Consider the following 19,369-nt stretch of genomic DNA (forward strand, 5'->3'; position numbering starts at 1 on the left):
AGAATAGTTTTTAATCTCTGAAAGTGCAAATTGGTTCTTTTTTATATCTTCCATGTCTCTGCTTAACTTTTTGATCATATTTAATAAAATTATAATAACTCTTTTCATGTTCTTTTCTGCTAACTCTAACACCTGTGTTAGTTCTGGATGATTTTGATTGATTTGTCTGTTATTAAATGGTCCTATTTTACTGCTTCTTTCCATACCTGGTAACTTTTATTAGATGCCAGACATGGTAAATTTTACCTTTTTGGGTGCTGAATATTTTTGTATTTCTATAAATGCTCTTTAGCTTTGTTTTGGAACACAGTTAACTTACTTGGAAGTAGTTTGCTGCTTTCATGTCTTGCTGTTCCGATTTGCTAGGCAGACTCAGGGGAGTGATCAATCTATAGCCAATTATTCGTCACTACTGAGGCAAGAACTTTCTGAGTGTCCTACCTAATGCACCATGAATTATGAGGCTTTCCTGGCTGGATGTGTGAACAGGTACTATTCCTGGCCCTGTGTGAGCACTGGTCACCAATCTTTCTAATCCTTTTAGGTGGTTCCTTCCCCAGTTTCTGATAGTTTCCTCTCAGTGGTCAGTGTTCAACTGAATACTCAAAGGGACCCTTCTATAGATCTCTGAACTTCTCTCTCTCTGTACCTTTCTCATCTCCGGTACTCTGCCCTGTGAACTCTATCCATCCTGGTGTCCCCTGACTCTCAGCTTCGTCTCCTAAATTTGGGGAATCTGCTTGATGCCACTTGGGATCCCTTCTCTGTTCTGTGGCCTGGAAACACTCTTAATTCAATAATTTGGGACAATTAGAAGGTGTATTGTAGATCATTGTCCTTTGTTGTCCTGCGCCCAGTATCTTGAAAAGTATTGGTTCATATAGATTGTCCGTTTTTTTGTTTGTTGTAGGTGGGACGGTAAACTTGTTGCCTGTTACTCCATCTTGGCTGAAAGCAGAAGTTCATTCATATCCTCTTAAAATACAACTATTTACATGGTTCAGTTAGACTATATGTATTATTTTATGGTCATATAAACATTATATCTCAGACAGACAGTTTTCCTATTTCTAAATAGTTTTCATAATTGCCCTTTTAGTAGCTGCAAAATATTCCACCATGTGCCAAATTTATTTGAGAGCATTTTATACATGAAAGAATGATTGATTCCAAAAAAGAATTTCAGATGGCTTACTGACAAAGAAAAGCCTACTAAATAAGAGTAATACATTATGAATTAAAAGGAAAAACAAGGCTGAGAAAAACCAAGGAAGTGATAATGTCAACTATGATAATATCTGCTCTAATTGAAAGTAAAATGAGGCTTTGCATATTCTGGCAGCCAAATGTGCCAACTGTGATTAGTCCCATTATTTTCATTATCCGAATGTAAAGGAGTCGTAAGAGGAGCTAACACTTACTGAATGCCTACTATGTGCTGCTTAACCTAAGGTATAATAATATTTGATTTGATTTTCACCTCAGTCTCCTGCTACCCACTGGGGTCACAGAGCAAATGACAGGATAGCTTTCTGATTTCCAAGAGTAAAATGGCACAGCAGGGATTCTGAGGCTAAAGCCATGGGTCACACAGGCTGACTCAGGAGGCACAGACATTCTCCTTGTACTAAATTCCAAGAGAAATTTCTCACATGGGGCAATTTTTACAGGCAGCAGTGAGTGACCCAAACATCAGAGTCTACCCAGCAGTTTCATACTAAATACAGAAGAGGTTGTTATTGGCTATTTTTTTCGCAACAGCTTTTCATTGGTGTGACATTGAACTGTCCTTCAACTGAGGAGCTTTTAGGAGGAGCTACACGGAAAGGAATTATGTAGCTTTCGTGGTATGTAACATTAGCCAAGGATGGGACTTAGTTACTTAGAGGACAGGATTACTGTTCTCCACACGTCCTAGTTCTGTGATCTTGATTGCTCTTGGATAAGGTTTTGAAAAGACCTAGATAGCTCATATCTCACTATTTGTTTGTTTGTCTGTTTGTTTGTTAAGTGTCTGTTTTACACTAATTGACTCCTCTTCCTTACAGATTGCCCCACAATCCTTCCACTTTGATTTCTAGGTCTATAGCGCTACTAAGAGCTCTGGGCATCTTTGTTGAGGGACCATTGTCACTGGACTTCTGGGATTCTCTCCCTCCTCCTCTGTCAGACTGCTAGTTTTCCTCACAAACTCCCCACATTCTCCCCAGCCCTTCCCGGGTGTTGTCTTTGGCCCTTTCTTCTTGTATTTAACATGTCAGCATCTTCCATTGGTGCCCAGTTGAATATTATTGAGCACCTACTGCTCTGAGCTTGATGGTCAGAGCTATAGGATTTCACAGAGAGGAATGGTACCTAGTTCTGACATCTGGTTATCCTAGTAGGATATCCTCCTAGTAGGAGGATAATAAAAGAAAGTGAATGACTGTCATAAAAAACAGTATCTTAAAAGTTGTACAGACAAAGCAAATTTGAATGCCCAAATGGAAAAATTAGGAAATATTGCATGGAGGATATAACTTTTGACATTGAAAGTTTTGTAAACACACACACTTCCACCACACTCAGTTTATGTACCTCCCAGCCTTGCTTGGTCCAGCCATGGCCTCCGGGATTTAGCTGTGTGCTCAGTGGGGAGCCCAGCTGCTGTCACTGTCCCTTCCCTCCTTCTAGCACTGCCGGCCATCCCAGCCTCCTTCAGGGTGTGGGCCAGGCTGTGGGCCAGCTTCCATCACATGCACTGAGGAAGGACCTTCAGCAGTTCCAGTGCCCGTGTCCCATCTGACTGACCCACAAAGGCTGAGGGTGTCCCTCTGTTTCTGGGCTCAGATGCCATGCCCTTCTGTTCACAGCTACCTGGAGGAGCTGGTCGGGTAACTCTGAAATGTAAGGGAGCTCATGACCTGTGGAGTCCCTTTGGCCAACCAGAGTCAGCTGATGGGCAGGAGCAGGCAGGTGACCCCCCCCCACTTCCTCTCTTTGATGTCCTATCCCAGGGAATAAAGTTCCTTGCCTGTCTGGACACCCTTCCTCACCACCGAGCATCTATACTGTGACCAGCTGCGTAGGTACCACCTGGTACCCACTCTCATCCCCTCCCATCTCCTTCACTCTTGCTGCTCTGAGATGACACCTCCCAATGATGTCTTCATGTGTGCGATCTGCTACAGGCTCTGTTCTCTAGATTCTTTCTTCTGGGGCAAAGATTCAGGGTGAGGCTTTGCAAACAAAGTACAGAGAGAGGAAGGCAGGTGTGCCAAGGTCCAGCATTGGTAGCTGACATGGAGTCTCTCACCTCAGTGTGTTTTAGGCTTCTCGACATCCGGAGCTTCTTGGGCTGGGCCCTGTTCGGGGTACACCCTCCCTCTGCCCACATCCTCCAGTTGCAACAGCACCGATATTCACTTTTTCATTATGCTTTCTGTATTTTCCAAATACTTAGTCCATGTGGAATCATAAACGAGGAGTCATAAAAAAGAGGTTCTGTTTATTCCTTAAATTCCAGCTCAAAAACGAAGACATTCTTAAAGCTGAAAGTAAACTCTCTCTGCTCTGTGCTGCCTGAACGGTTTTTAGGTCACGTTATAGCATTTATCACATAATGTCTTGTACCATAAATGATTCTTGGGTATCATCACATCTGCCAGATAAAAAGCGCCTTGAGGGGAGAGATTATGACTGAGTTTTGCACCTTCTACAAAGCCTATCATAGAACACAGCACACAGTAGGCACTCAGCAAAGATCAGTTGAATACACTTAGCAACCTATCCGCGAGGTTAAGATAACCCTGTAGATACGTTCCTTAAATCATTACTATTATTATGGTTAATTTTGAATTTTTTTATGAAACCCACCAGCAAATCTAGAATGTTCTGACAGCTTGGTGCAAAGCCACACTCACGTGACTCAGATCATGCTGTGAATTTCCAAGCACCTGACAGTGGGGAGTGATTCTCAGAAGTTCCTGAGGTCAAGGGCATTAAAGTCCAATCCAACAACATGGAAGGGAGTTTTGACCCATTGGGCCACCATAGGATAAACAATGAGAGAAGAAACTTTTCATTCACTCAATATTTTTGAGCACTTACTTTATGCCAAGCACTGTGATGATCAAATAAATTGCTTTTAAAAGTATAAATTATATAGGGGTAACAGCTATACCCATCCGTAGGAACTTTTAAAAGTTATTAATTTCTTACCCCCAGTTTTTATTTAGAAAATTGTTTTCCATGTTCCTATACTTCATACTGTGTAGTTAATTCTGAGGAGTTTATGGAGTCATTACAGCAGGTGAGTAAAGGGAGAAATCAGAAAAGGACATGAGAAACTGTTACCAGAAGTATTAGTAATTGCTATTTTTAGTTGAAAAAGTGGACTCCATAATAAGATATAAGCTTGGCAGTGCTCATAAAAAAAGATGCTTTAATTTTCTTAAATCTTTGACTCTGGGAAGCCTTTGGAGCCACTCGTTATATAACAAGACTGGGCAGACTTCCTTTTTTTTTTTTCCTTTGACATCTTCCCAGGAAAATGCTGCATGATATGATTTTCAAAGCTAATTTCCTTTTTTGCTTGTCTTAAGCAGTGTCCCTTGCTACAAATTAGCCTCCCATGCCTCCCTAAGCTAGAGAGTCTCCTTCAAAATTCCTAACAGGCAGCCTGGTGGAGAGATGGGAGGGAAGGGAAGGGAGGGAGCAGGGCGGGAGGGAGGGAGGGAGAGAGAGGTAGAGGGTGTCTGTCTGCCGTGTACATGTGGTGCAGGCAGGGAGATCAGAATGCTCACAGAACAGGCAGTGTAATTACATGGTCCTTGGAAGTATGTTAGCCCCACGGGGAACTCGGCTTGCCCTTTTACTTAGGGAGGAAAAGTAGATTTGGGGATGGTGGAAGGGGTCAGTTCATAACTGAGTTCCTGCTCGGTAATGATGAGGGCATCTGCGGATCTCCAGTGACTGCCTGATGCTCGTGGCCAGGCTCCACTCTCTTGCTCCCAGATACTTGATTTTGCAAGAGGAACACACCTTTCTGCAGGAAAGAAGATACTGACCAGATTGCGAGCGGTAGGTTGATATCCAGCGTGTTTATGCAGCAGAATTGCTGAGAGAGGCAGAGAACGCGGGGCGTGGGTGGGGTGTTATTCGGGCTGATTGATTTATCTCCAATAGGAAATGATTTGTTTTAATTGTCAGTTAAAAGAAGAGTTGCTGCCTAGGCTAAGGTATCAGTTAAGCATCCTGTGTTCTAAGCTTTTATGTTTGTGTTTCGTGGGGCTTCTGTGCTTGTACAGCTTAAGGAAGCTAGGCAGGGCTCACCTTTAAATAACCTGCAGCTTCCTCTTTTTCCTTTTTTATTTCTCTCTCCCTAAGCACCATTCCCACCCCTTCTTGCCAACATCCCCCTGACCTCCCCTGCCAGCCCCTGTGAGATGCGGCCGCTCCGCATCCCGATCCCTTTGCACCCTGAGTCTGGATTTCTGGCCGTTTTGCTGCAGGTTCCTGTGGACGCTCTGCAGTCACCCAGGGCCCAGGCGGACTGACTGTGCAGGAGGCTTGTGCGTGGGAATCGGAGACCATGGCAGTGCAGCTGGTGCCAGACTCCGCGCTCAGCCTGCTGATGGTGAGTGCTTGCGAGGTGGAGCCCACACCCCGCACACCGTGGTCTGCTGCTGCTGCTGCTTCAGTGGCTGCAGGCGCGTTCAGACTCGCTCTGCTTTATCCCACATGCTCTTCTGAGATGATTTCTGGGGTAAGAGTCTCAGCCATGACAAAGCATTCCCAGGGAAAAGAAGCGTTAGATTCGCCGTTTTAGAAACTTGTTGCTTAATGCTATTTTGAGAGATGTGCTGGCAAACAGGTGCTGAGAGCCCCTGGAAATAGATTCCCACCAACGCCTCCCCCCGGCTCTCTGCATCCTTCCCCCCTGCCCCACCCGCGCCTCTTTGTATCTAAATCGGGGTAATCATGTTTGTTTACATCTTCTGTGGCAACTGTGGAATTTTTTTGCCCGCAGGGTGATGGAATAGGCTCTTCTTTCTGGGTACCCGTGTGTCTGCTTAGATTTCCCCGCAGAAGCAGCCCAGGGGGTTGGCTGTGGCCTTTTGTGGCACTTGGGCTGCAGAGCTGGAGAACGCTTATCTCCCAACCACCATTGCTGGGGAGACCCTGGCAGGCCTCGTGTGGATCACTGACCTACTTTGAGCTGCTCTGTGGTTTCCCTCATGTTAAGAAGGCCTCCTCTCTTAGTATATTTAAGCAGACAAGGTCAGTGGCATCACCTTGTTTGAACCCAGTCGACCTTTTGCTTGACCCTAGGTTCAGGGTTTGCTTTTGCTGTCCTGTTGCTACACCCTCATCCCCACCGAGTAGCCCACATGCCCTCAGAGATGCTGGCGGAGGCAGCTTGTTGTGTGAATGGGTGTCACAGTGACCCAGGAGATCTTACACACAAATCATAAGTACTCCTGCTGTGTCTGTTGATCTCTGTTTTCCCACTAAGAAGGGGAGATGCTGCTTTTTGAGACCTCGGGAGTTTATTAAGTTCGCTGGGAAGAGAAGCCAGCTGGGATCCTGTCTCCTGCATGGTGAGCCAGGTCAAGCTAAGAGACAGATACCTTGGTTCTGTGTTACCCCGGGTGTGGTTTCGGCCACAGAGGTATTTGAAATGATTGAGATCTCACAGGTCTCTGCTGACTTCCGATGTCACTGGGAGAGAAGGATGGGAAAGAATGAAATTTGTTTTCTGGGGAAATTACCCTTTATACATCTTCCGTCCCTCATGAATTCGTTGTCTGGTAATGCTTTAGCCTCCATTGTCTGCCTGTGGCCACATAAGTGGATGGTAGGAGTATTGGTGACTGTAGCAGGCACGGAAGTGGCAATAACTGTGAGGACCAGGGGACTCCCAGGAAACTGGGAGTCTGGGTTATGTGTGAAAAAAAATAGAGATGTGTACACTCACATGCAGGTATGCACGTGTGTATTATCTAATACTGTTTAATAATACAGAAATAAATCCTGCGTTACGCTAAGGCAGAGAAGAAACATGTTCTTGAAAAGTGGCCTGCTTGCCTCCAGGTTTCTGCTCTGGATTCTCCCCCGTGCTTCTGAGCACTTGGACTTGTGTCTGTTTTACTGGGATCCCTAAGGCTACATCCTCGGTGCCCAAGCAGCTCAACATCCTGGTCCAGCTGCTCCGGCCACATACACACCCAGGTTCTACTGTTCCTGGGGCTCCCAAGTATTATGGTTGCCACCCTGGAGGTCTCTGCAGCCCAGACTTTATCCTCTGTTTGTCAGCAGCCTCTGCCCTCAGATCTCTCCCCAGCGCTCACCTCCTGCCCGGATTAAAGGATTGTGTGCACGTCTTGCTCGGAAGCAGGGGGAAATAGCTCTTGACACTGTGATGGACCATTAGATTAGAGAACCCTGGAGCATTGTGTGTAATTGGGGTCAATGCCTGTTTTCTGGTTCACATGTGGTTTGCGGGAATTTTCTGCTACGGACTTCATTGCTTTTTTCATTTTTAAAGGGTGAAACTTAAAGTAATTGCGTCCCTGACCAACTACATGATGAGTCTCAAAATTTATAAGCAAGTCCAGGAGGAAAGAAAGGAGGAAAAGAGGCCATTTAACAGAGTTGCTTTGGCTGTGAGTTCAGGAAGGAAGCTGTAAATCTCATTATTTATTAGCTAATCAATCAGCCAATCAGTTCTCAGTATTTATGGAGCGCTCACTGACTGAGGGAAGCAGCATGGTGTAAGACCAAGAGCGCGAGCCCGAAAAAATACCCAGTTTGGAGGAAGGTCAGTATCAGGGTGCCTGACTGCAATTCTGGTTCTGTGCCATGGAGTCATTGGGCTGCAGGGAAGGCCAGGCAGGGGGATACAGCCATGTCCCTTGCTTTTGAATAAGGAGACAGCCAGAGGTTATATTCAGTGTAGACTCTAAATGGTTCAGGGCAGAAGATGTTTACTTGGTTGTGGAAATGGCAGCAGAGTCCAGAGTTGGAGAGCCCTGTGTTCTGTTCCTAGCTCTGCCACTCACTGGGGGATCCTGGGTATGTCACATCCTCTGTTCCTTAGCCATTTGCTAACTGAGGGGGTCATACTCATCACTAGAGTCCTCTTCAGCTCTGTTAAGCATGATTTGAGACCTCTAGGGATGATACCTAGAACAGAGCTCCTAAGGCTGTATTCGGCATTGTGTCTTATTTGCATCCTTAGCACATGAACGGTGGTGCTTTTGGAAATGTGTTTCCATCCATGAGGCTTTTACGCCAAGGCAAGTATGTTTCATCGTATTTGCTGGAATGGGTGATCATTAGGGTTCATTCCCACTCTGCTATCAAGAGTCCTACCCCACAGGAGCTTCATTTGTACTATTGAACAAGAGCAGGTGTCTTTTGAGAAATACCTAAGGTGCCTTTGCAGCCTGGTGCTGGTTTGGGGCATCTGGGAGGGGTCCTGGGTTGTGAGCATGCTCTGACTCTTTATGGTGGGGGGATTTCACTGATGCTTTCAGTGGGGAGCTGCCATGGGGGCTCTGAGCATCCATGTAACATGGAACCCCTCAAACAACCAAAGAAGTGTGGTCTCGGAGAGGATGAGTGCCGGTGGTGGAGACAGCCTCCCATGGTGTGGAAAAGCCCATCTTTGCAGAAGCCTTGGGAAGCAAGAAAAGATAATGCTGTGTTCACCACACTGTTGGGAGCCTTCAGCCTGACGTGACTAATGGTAGAGCAGGGAGCTCTTGGCTGTCTGTCATTTTCTGAAGTCATGTGAGTTTGGAGGACACTGCAAGGACTGGAAAGTACTAGAGCCAGGGATTCGTTGATTATTTCTTAGTGACAGGATAGAGGTTCGTAACCAAGGGCATACCGAGGTGGTATTATGACATTTTGCCTCTTAGATTCTGAAAGCTCAGACGCTGATTAAAATGGTTTTAAATGTAAGTTAGCTGGCTAGGTAATAATGCACATTATGCTTATCTACAAACAAAATTTCTTTATATACATTATCTCACTTAATCCCTTCAACAATCCTATTTTTAAGACAAAAAAATTGATAATCAGAATTAGGGAAACTGTCAGTGGTCACACATCAGAATTTGATGGTGCAAAGTCTCAAAAGTGGGGTCCTCAGACTCTCAAGCCTCTGATACTATATCACAGCTTGAGAACTTGGCTACTAGGATCTTCTAACACTTTGGATCAGGCCCTCAGGGGGGGCCTTACCTCAGAGCCCTTCTGCATTTTCCATGTTTCTAGGTGGGTAACCCTGTCTTCTTGGTTATCGTTATTCTTTTCCATGCAGAAATGTAAAATCAAAAATTGATACCACAAGTATGGCTCAAGACATGTGGTTTGACTCTAGCCAGATGAAGTATCTTTATATCCATAAGAGACTTGCCATGTTTTCAAGGTCCCATTCTTTGGACTCTGTTTCTAGGAAATTGCCAAGAGTCATGTTTTACAATAGGAAAATTAATATGTAAATACGCTAACTCATAAGTCAGAGAAATTAGTAGGTAGTTATTCACAGTGAATGAAGGGTGTGAATTAGACTATCCTGAAGGTTCTTTCCATTCCAAGAAAAATTGGTTCCATATTTCTGGGATTTTCTCTAATAGAGTCACTCCTTGATCTGTTTTGAATAGATTCCAGTTGATAACCTGCTGTCCTGTAACTTTATCTCTCTCATTTCATTTCATTTCATTATAGATTCTTCTATCATCAGCCACTTTCCTCATTTGGACACTTTCCTTTTTAATTATCCAACAAATATTTGCTGAGTATCTACTCTGTACAAGAAGAATATAAGGGGGTCACTGGCTTTAGTGGACTTACAGTCTAATTGGAGAAACAAGATAGAGACACATGGAGACTATGTTAGGAATTCACAGGACAGCTTCAGAGAATCACAGAAGAACTGTAATAATACAGTGCATACCATCACCAGGCGAGCCCTGGGGTGTGCTGAGTTCAGAAGTCCTGGTGTGCACTGATTGTTAGAATGGAGGAACTGGCAAAGCTAGGCAATATGTTGAGGAATGGATGTGTTAAGAGAGCAGATTTGAGGTGAGGAGAGTGATTGAATTACAACAAAGTCTAGATTGTGTTTGCGAGATGGAAAAGTCATCTGGTTTAGATAGAGTGGCTGTAGGTAACACAGGGTTACATGGTCAGAAGGGCAGGCTGGGGTGTGACCAAGGTTCTCGTTCTATTACTATAACCCAATTTTCATCTAAATTCGACAAGTGACAGATCTCTATTCAGAATTTCTGATAAGACCACAGATTTTTCTCCAGATCCCCATTGGCAAAGGGCATAGAATAAAATTCAGTTCTGTCTTGAGGAATCTTGCTCTTGAGTTAAGAATAATAATCCTTATGTTTTTTCAAAGTGCTTTTGCATCTGTTGTCTTTCCAGATGTCCACTGCAAGCCGAGTGGGACAGGCACTCTTTCTTTTATATAATGAAGCTGAGACTCAGAGAAGTTAAATGACTTGCCCAAGGTGAAATTGAGATATTACCCAGGTTTCCATGATGGCTAACTCATAAGTTTGAAAATGTGATATTGACAACCTTTATGGAAATTCAGAGAATATTGCAGAGTGTAGCCATCTAAAATACTGTACATGGTGTGGGACCATCTAAACATGGGGCTTGGGACAGGGACCCTGGATGTTCTGGTCTACAGGGGTGACTGGTTCTTAATATCATTTATCTTTCTGGTTTAGTTAAAGTAGAATAATTATTCAGAAGTCTCTGGGAAATCTCATGTCATTGTTACAACAAAGGCAGTAGCTAAAATCCTTCTTACACGCAATTATCTAGTTTCTAAGGTGCAATTTTCTATGGGTAAATCTGAAATCTTGATATCAACAGTTTTTGTCATTAGTGTTTAATGTATAAATTTATCCGTCTCAGAGGGTGAAATTTGAAATCAATGACAGTCACATCACCTCTCTTAGATCATTTTTTTTTTGCTAAATATATTTTTATTTCATTTTATGTCAAATCTGTCTCTCTGATTGAGGCAGAGACCTACTCAAACTAGCATTAATGAAGAGAGAAAGGTATTGACCGATGTAATTGGGAAGTCCAAGAAATGACACAGCTTCAGAAAAAGCTGGATTGAGGACTTTGAGTGACTGCATCAAGACCCTGTTTCTCTGCCTCTCCCTGTGTCTTGATTCTAGTTTGCTCTCTGTCAACTTCAGGCTCTGACAGATTCTTCCCCCAGCAGCTCTGGGGTTACTTGTCCTTAGAGTTAATGAACCCACATAAATGAGCAAGACTTTGCTTACAAGTTCCTTTCTTACCATCTGTTTGGCCCTGTTGGATAATAGCCTTGTCCCAGGCAAATCACTGGGTCCAGGGGTGGGTTCTTTGACTAAGCCGGTTGGCTTTTGTTTCTGGACTTGAGGTGAGGAAGGAGGTGGGTCAGTTGGCTGATAACTCCATCTGAATCACATGGAATGGGAAGGGCAGGTTCCAAAAGGAAAAGGACCTCCAGAAGAGGGGAAGGGATATAGCAAGGCGAAAACAATAGAGGTCCCTTACGGTGGTCATTGCACCTAGTTCACCATTATGGGGCTCCTACAGAACTAGTCAGGAAGGTAAAGCATCAGTGAACCCTAAACCATAGGTTCAGTTTCCCTCAAAATAAAGATAAATGGGAAAGCCCAATTGTCTAAATAGTTTATGTTAGGTTGAACTAGTCCTCCGATCTCTAAAGTGGGATAATAATAGCTACTACATAAGATTTGGAATAATTCAATGAGATGTGCCTGTAAAGTACTTAGCACTCTTCCTGGACCAAAGCCAATTCATAGTAAGTACAGTCGTACCTCGGTATCCCTGGGAGGTTGGTTCCAGGACCCCCATGGATACCAAAGTCCTCAAGTTCCTCATATAAAATGGCATAGTATTTTAATATAACCTACACACATCCTCCCATACACTTTAAATCATCCCTAGATTACTTGTAATACCTAATACAATGTACATGCTACGTAAAGAGTTGTTATACTGTACCGTTTAGGGAATAATGACAAGAATAAAGTCTGTACAGGTTCAGTACAGGCACAACCATCATAGGCCTAACTACTTATACATGTCAGCAACAATGTAATATTATTAGGGACTGCTTTCATTTAATGACCTGAAAGAGAAATACATAGAATAAAACACAGAATATTTAAAATACAAGTACAAATAGAAAATATAATTATAAATAGAAAAATATAAATTTAAATAGAAAATATAAATTTATTCTCTCTCTCCCTCTCTCTCACACACACACACACACACGCGCACACACACACACACACACACACACACACACACATCCCAAAACCCTGGTTTTTCTCTCTTGGTGACCCTCATGTGATGATGGTGATGGTTGCTGTATGACGCCTACAGTGTGGATGTGATGAGGTGACAGGGCATGTGGGCTCTAGGTAAGTGGTGAGACATCAGGCTAACTTGAACCTTCTCACAGGACGTCAGAAGGATCATCTGTCAATATGTAGGAAGAACTGGGTTCCGACTGTAGAAACTGATGCTTTGGAGGAGGTCAGTGATGTAGCATCAGGATCTGTGGAGGTTGAGGGCTCAGGATCTTCAAGTGTCGAAGGTTGAGGCTTCTAGGTCGCAGATGCTTTAGTTAGAAGCATTGTTACAGGAAGCTGGTTCTTCTTTTTCTTTGAATCAGCAAACACATCTTGTGGTGGTTGTAGGCATTTTGTTATCCCTCTGGTGGCACACAAGCCTCCTTCCATGGAAGGATCGTGCTCAAGAATCATAACCTTTAACATTTGTGCATGTTGAAAGCCTGCTTCAAGATTTTCAAGTGTCCAAATTGATGGCTCTGCCTCCTATAATTTTCTGCATCACCATCATCTTCATTATCATCTGCAGAGAATTTCAGCGTTGGTAAGGGTTTCTCTATGCTTTTCTACACGTTCTTCAACATCATCCTCAATCATGTCAGAGTTCTTTCCCACCAATTTCCCTTGCAGCATTCAAGGTGTTCCTGACTTTTTTATCAAGAGCAGGGACGCTCCTGAAATCACTGACTACCTCAGTCCATAAAGGCTTCTAACGTGCATTGAGCGTCTCCACTTGATGGCATCCACAGCCTCTGTAATTGTGAGGTGCTGCCACCGATCCATGATGCTGCTGTCAGGTTGGCATCAAGGGCAGCACAAATCCTCCTGAAGGTGAGGGGGTGTAAGTCACCTTTGTGCGCTCGATGATGCCTTGATCACGGGGCTGCAGCAGTGATGTAGTGTAGGAGATGGGAACGTCACTTCCACATCCTTGGCGGCAAAGTAGAGAGATTGGAGGTGGCTGGGAGCATTGTCAGTTACAAGGAGGACCGTGAATGGCAGCTCCTTCTTTCCAAGGTATTTCTTCACTTCAGGAATGAAGCGCTGGTGGAATCATTCCAAGAACAAGATGGCCATTACCCAAGCCTTCTTGTTGTGGTGCCAGAACAAGGGCAGGAAGTTTTCATTTTTGTTCTTAAGAGCCTGGGGATTGTTTGTTCATTTGCTCATGTGACCTGCTGTGTCATCACACGGCACCAGAGTAAGAAGATCTTTCCAGGCTTGGAGCCCCAGGGCTTGCTTGGCACTGGCACTCAGGGATGTAGATATGACTGGGCATCTTCCTCCAGAACAAGCCCGCATCATCACAGCTGAAGGCTTGCTCTGGAAGGTAGCCTTTCTTCTGTGAGTTTCTTGAGCTCTTCTGGGAGCTCTGATGCTGCCTCGGAATCAGGCGATGTGGATTCTCCCGTGATCTTTAAGTTCTTGAGGCTGTAGCACTATACATAGCTATATGTATATAGCTATCTCTCACTGAGTCTAAACTTCTTCCTCTTCTCGACCCTCTCACAGTAGTGCTCATACAAGCTAAGTGCATTTTCACACATAATTTTGCCATCAACAGGGATATGCTTCTGTGACATGTCCTCTAGCCACACACTTAATGCTTTCTCAGTTTTGTAAGCACTTTGTCACTAACCAGAGAGACCCCGTTTGTTGTTGGAGGAGCACAAACTCTTCCATGAACTTCAGATTCTTCCTGGTTTATTGCTTGAATGTTGGATTTGAACTCACTGACTCTGGCCCTTTGGCAAGTGACACGACACTTTTCAAAAGATCTATGATTTTAACTTTCCTATCAAGAAATAGCCCTTCATGCTCTCTCTTAGCCTTTGAGGGATGGCTTTGACCACTTAATTGCTTTGTAGGAGCCATCTTTTCACAGAAAGAAAGGGTGCACACAGCACAAGCAATGAACAGATAAGACAGGAGGTTAAACATGGTTCACCCAGCAGTGCTGTGGAGTGACTGAGGACCTGAGAAGCTGGAGGCTACAGCAGGGCGTGCCTACACATCACTTCATATGCGCGGATTCAGCAGAGTGCTCAGCACACAGCTAATTTAAGCTCCACTTTTTGGAACTTTCTGGAATTCTTTTTCCGAGTATTTTTGATGTGTGGTTGGTTGAATTTGCAGATGCAGAATCCATGGATGTGGAGGGCCAACTGCATTAACAGTTGCTTGCTTTCTCTTAAAATGATATGAAACGACCATCCATCTGAACTCATCTCATTGGGTTTCCTGTATGAACCAGAGTCAACCTAAAAGAAAACGTTGCCCAGTTCTCTCTTTCTGCAGCCCAGTCTCTGGACGATCAGTGACCACTTTTGGACAGTCAGCCAATGGTTTTAGAAAAACAGATGCTCCGAGAGTCAGGTGAACCATTCCAGTCGTGAGCACATTTAAATTTGCATTCCTGTCTTGAATAGCTAACAAAATTTCCTTACCCTCTGAGGGGAGACGGCTAAAATATGGGCTGCAATCTGCTCTCTCTGGCACATGCAAAATGCACGCCACCCAGGCCTGGCACACCTGACGAGACAGCTATTAGTGCATCCCTGCTAAAAATGAACCGTGCGGCTGCTTTGCAAAGTTTAATAGCGGCGTGGAGAGCGTATACTCCTGGTGCAGGTAGCAGTTTCTCATTGACTTCTCTGCCAAAATAGGAAATTGGGCCATATGGTATGTAGTCTGGTCGTAATCAAAGGTCCTGGAAACATGCTCCACTAAGACCATGTGGTACATACTGAGTGAGACACAATTCCAATGTCAAGGTAACATTAACCTGCATCTCAGTGATGAGTGCTCTCTATAACCTTGGCTATTGAAATCTTAGTCTCACCATCTGGACCTGGAGACCTAATTTTCCTGAGCTGTAGATGCACTTCCTGTCCCCAAACAACGTCACGCACACCCGTGATTTTAACTTTCGTCTTACATTCTCCACTCTCTGATTATGTCTGTGGCTCAGGCTTGCCCCAAGCTCCTGATGATGACCAATCTAAATGCTTATCGATTTATCCTCCTGCTTATCCCACACGTACCTCAGACTCAGCACACCCCAAAGAGGTCTTAACGTTCTCCTCATTAGTCTGCATGTCTTAGCGTCATTGGTGAAAACATCATTTTCCCTGTCATCCCAGAATTCACCTTCAACTATTTCTTCTCCCTCATCCGCCTTGACCAGTTATCACCGGGTCCTGGTGCTTCTGCTTCCTCCTCTTCTCCCTCATCTGGCCCCTCCTCCCCGACCCCTGCCATCATTCAAGTCTATAATCTCACGCACCTGGGCTACATGAAGAGCCACCTGCCTGGTCTTCTTCCTTCTATGTGGTCTTCTGTACATTTTCCAGAGTGATAGTTATAAAAGGAAGGTCTACTTTCTAGACCTAAGATCCTCTGGTTACACCTGATTACACATGGAATAAGGCTCAAGCTTTTTAATATAACATATATCGCTTCTAGCTCTGGCCTCTGCCCGCCTGCCTGGCCTCATGTCCCACTGTTCCCTCCACCAGCCCTCAAAATTCCTATTCTAGCGCTTGTACGATTCCTACCCCTCACCCCTCACAAATGCCGTGACGGCTCAAGCCCATGCACTATTGGATGTGCTCTTTCCACTATCTGGATTATCATTCTTTAAGTTCCTCCTTTATTTCATTCATTCATGTATATTTCATGCATATATTTTTGTCTGTCTCACTTATTGGTAACACTGCTTTATGATATTTGACTTTTATATCTACTTTCCTTAATAAAATGTGAGCACATCAAAAATAGAGAGTATGTGCCGTCCATTCATTCAGCAGATATTTACTGAGTGTCTACTATCTTCTGGACACTGTTTTAATGTAAAGGATGCAACAGGGAACAAGCTGGATGAGGCTTCTGCTGTGCTTGAGCTCACGTTCTCTGGGGCAGAGATTGAATATTAGTAGAAATATCCAAGAGTCATAAGTGCCCTGTCAGGAATTTAAGACAATAGTGGGGACACAGTCCTCTAGCTTTAGCATGGGGGACCAAGGAGGCCTCCTCTGAGGAGGTGGCATTTAGGCTGAAGGGTGATTGGTAAGAAGGAGACCTATGGCCTGGGCTTTCTAACCAGGGAAAACGCTGTAGGACCGGAAGGAGTTTAGCAAGCCTCAGCTCCTGGCACTGCACTCAGTAGATTGGGTAGATTGAGGTCTGGCTTGAGCATTTCCAAGCTTTTGCACTGGACCAGGCTCTGGGAGGAATATGAGGTAAGTCCAGCACATGGCCCTTACCCAGAGCTTCAATCTCATGAGAGAAATAGAATTGCAGACAATGTCGAGGTACGACTGCATGAAAGGAAATGGCCCTGCATTAATGGGTGTGGTACCAACAATGTGCAGGAAGGAGTTCAGAGGAGTGGTGGTGGTTGTGCGGGCAGGGGGGATGGGAGGGAGGCTTAGAGACCTAGGTAAGACAGTCTGCAGGATAAAAGGACATCAACCCATTTCAAAGGGTGCATTTCCCCCAGTTTTATTGAGATATAATTGATACATAACACTGTGTAAGTTTAAACTGTACAACATGTTGATTTGATACAGTTATATATTGAAAAATGATTACCACCATAGCATTTGCTAACACCTCCATCATGTCATATAATTACCAACTCTTTTTCTTTATTTTGTGGTGAGAATATCTAAAATCTACTCCCTAGCTACTTTCAAGTGTGTAATACCTTATTAACTATATTCACCATGCTGTACATTAGATCCCTGGAATTTATTTATCTCCTAACCGGAAGTTTGTACCCTTCAACCAACATCTCCCCTTTTCTCTCACTCCCCAGCCCCTGGTAATGACCATTCTACTCTCTGTTTCTGTGAGTTTTGCTCTTTTAGATTCCATATATCAGTGAGATAACACAGTATGTCTTTCTCTGTCTGGCTTATCTCACTTGGCACAATGCCTTCAAGGTCCATCCATGTTGTTGCAAGTGGCAGGCTTTCCTTCTTTTTTATGACTAACTAATATTCCACTGTATATATATTCCACATCTCCTTTCTCCATTCATCTGTTGATGGGCACTTAGGTTGTTTCCATGTCTTGGCTATTGTAAATAGTGCTGCTGTGAACATGGGGGTGCAGATATCTCTATGATATCCTGGTTTCATTTCCTTTGGATAAATACCCAGGAGTGGGATTGGGGTGTGTTTATTTTTGATGGGAGAGGGAAGAGAGGAAGTGTTTTCCCAGCCAAAGGAACAAAGTGATAAGGGAGATTCAGGAGGAAATGATTATGAACAGCTGAGCGTAGAGAGGGGACAAGGGCAGAGGCGGGGCTGTGAAGGAGGGATTGGTTGGGAGCGTATGGGGCTAAATGAAGGGCAGGATCTGGAGGAGGAAAGCTGGCGGAGCAAGCCGCGACCAGATGAAGGAGGAGGCTGCAGATGCTTCTGTGAGCACCTGGAGGGGAGCCAGGGGCACTGAAGGGGAGCTTGTCTTGAGTGAGGACTGACTTAGTGGGTGTGGCGGTGGAGGTGGCATGCAGGCTGCACTGGGGGGACGGAAGGGAGAACACCAGGTCAGAGTCACTTGCACACTTTCGGGTGGGAGGTGAAGAGGCAGCGTAGTGGTGGCTGTGAGCGAGGATCAAAGTGGATGAATTCAAGGAGCGTTCTGAAGGCAGAAGCGTCAGAAGGATATGACGGATTGACAACAGGGGACCGTGCACAGGGAGGAATCAGTCAGGACTGCAGCAAGTTGGCTATTGGAGCTGCAGAGAGTGGTGACCGACAGGAACAACTTCAGGGTGGAAAATACAATTTGAAGGAGAATGGGCTGCCATTCACATAGGATCCTGAGTGGAAGGGGCTGAGGTAATAACAGGATTTCCTAGAAGAGACGTTTGATGGGCAGTTGAGATGCTGGTCCCTTTAGGTCCATGATTAGATTTGGGGAGCCAGAACCGGAAGTTAGTCCAGAAACTCAGGAATCCTGAAGAAAGATCATAGGGAGAAAAGAACAGGAGGCCAAGCCTGCGAAAGGGGAATTCCAACAGCTGTGGTTAGAAAGAGTTCACAGTAGCTTGGTACACAAGGCCACATTTGGACCAGATCAATGTCACCTTGACTGTGGAATTAATTTTCCTTACGTTAAATGCACCGCATGGCCTCGCTGGAGCAGCCGCGGAGCTCTTTTGCTAGACGTTGGTTACAGATTGCTGTAGTGCACGGCTGAGCTAGGAGTGTACATAAGGAAACTATTACTGAACTTCACAAAGCAGCTGGAGTTATCTATCCTGTGTGTGTGTGTGTGCGTTCCAGGTAGTACTACTGCATAGCAGCTGTCCCACACTTCGTGACTTAACACAACTGTTTTATTGTGCTCACTAATTCTGTGGGTCAGGAGTTCCAGCAGGTGACAGTGGGAATGGGTGTCTCTGCTCTACAGTGTCTGGAGCCTCAGCTGGGTAGGGTCAAAATCTGGGCTCACTGGACAGCCGGACACTGGCATCTCCTGGAGGTGTCTCCACTCACATGCCGAGGTGGTGGTGTGCTGTCAGCTGGACCACAGCTGGTTCTGTTGACCACAGTGCTTCTCCAGGGCCTCTCCCTATGGCTTGGGCTTTCTCACAGCATGGCTGCCTCAAGGTATTACACTGCTTCCGTGATGGCTTAGGGCCCCAAACCGAGTATCTGCGCTAACAAGGCAGAGCTGTATGACCTTTGGTGACCCGGCCTCAGCAGTCACGCAGACTTGCTTCTGGTCTCCAACAAGTCACTGAGGCTGGACTCAAAGGGAGAGGATTAGCCCTCACCTCTCGATGCAAACACGTCAACATATTTGAAGATGTGTTTAAAACCACCACAGTATGTATTCATTCTTTGTAACCTAATTTCATGGTCCTTGAGGGTCTTTTACTTGTTGAATTACTCACAACTTGTCTATGGGACTTTGCTCAGTGGAAGCATTCCATAAATATTCATTGATGGAATGGTAGGTTG

At 44.8% G+C, this 19,369-nt stretch overlaps 1 protein-coding gene across 3 annotated transcripts in view; it reads left to right on the forward strand.

Annotated features, from left to right (window-relative positions):
• The window catches only part of FRMD4A (FERM domain containing 4A), a 640,139-nt gene that overhangs the window by 11,257 nt on the left and 609,513 nt on the right, over positions 1-19,369 (forward strand). Inside the window, exons 1-2 of one of the 3 annotated variants that reach the window (XM_060292533.2) lie at positions 4,736-5,061; positions 5,493-5,617. The exons of 1 other annotated variant lie outside the window; for it this stretch is intronic. In XM_060292533.2, coding sequence (XP_060148516.1) covers positions 5,573-5,617 — 45 coding nt within the window. In that variant the 5' untranslated portion in view covers positions 4,736-5,061; positions 5,493-5,572. Of the gene's footprint in view, positions 1-4,735; positions 5,062-5,492; positions 5,618-5,719; positions 5,747-19,369 lie in introns of those variants that run through there. One more of the 3 variants, XM_060292551.2, reaches the window with a different exon arrangement.

This window comes from Globicephala melas, chromosome 2 (genome assembly GCF_963455315.2).
Source record: "Globicephala melas chromosome 2, mGloMel1.2, whole genome shotgun sequence".
NCBI lineage: Eukaryota > Metazoa > Chordata > Mammalia > Artiodactyla > Delphinidae > Globicephala > Globicephala melas.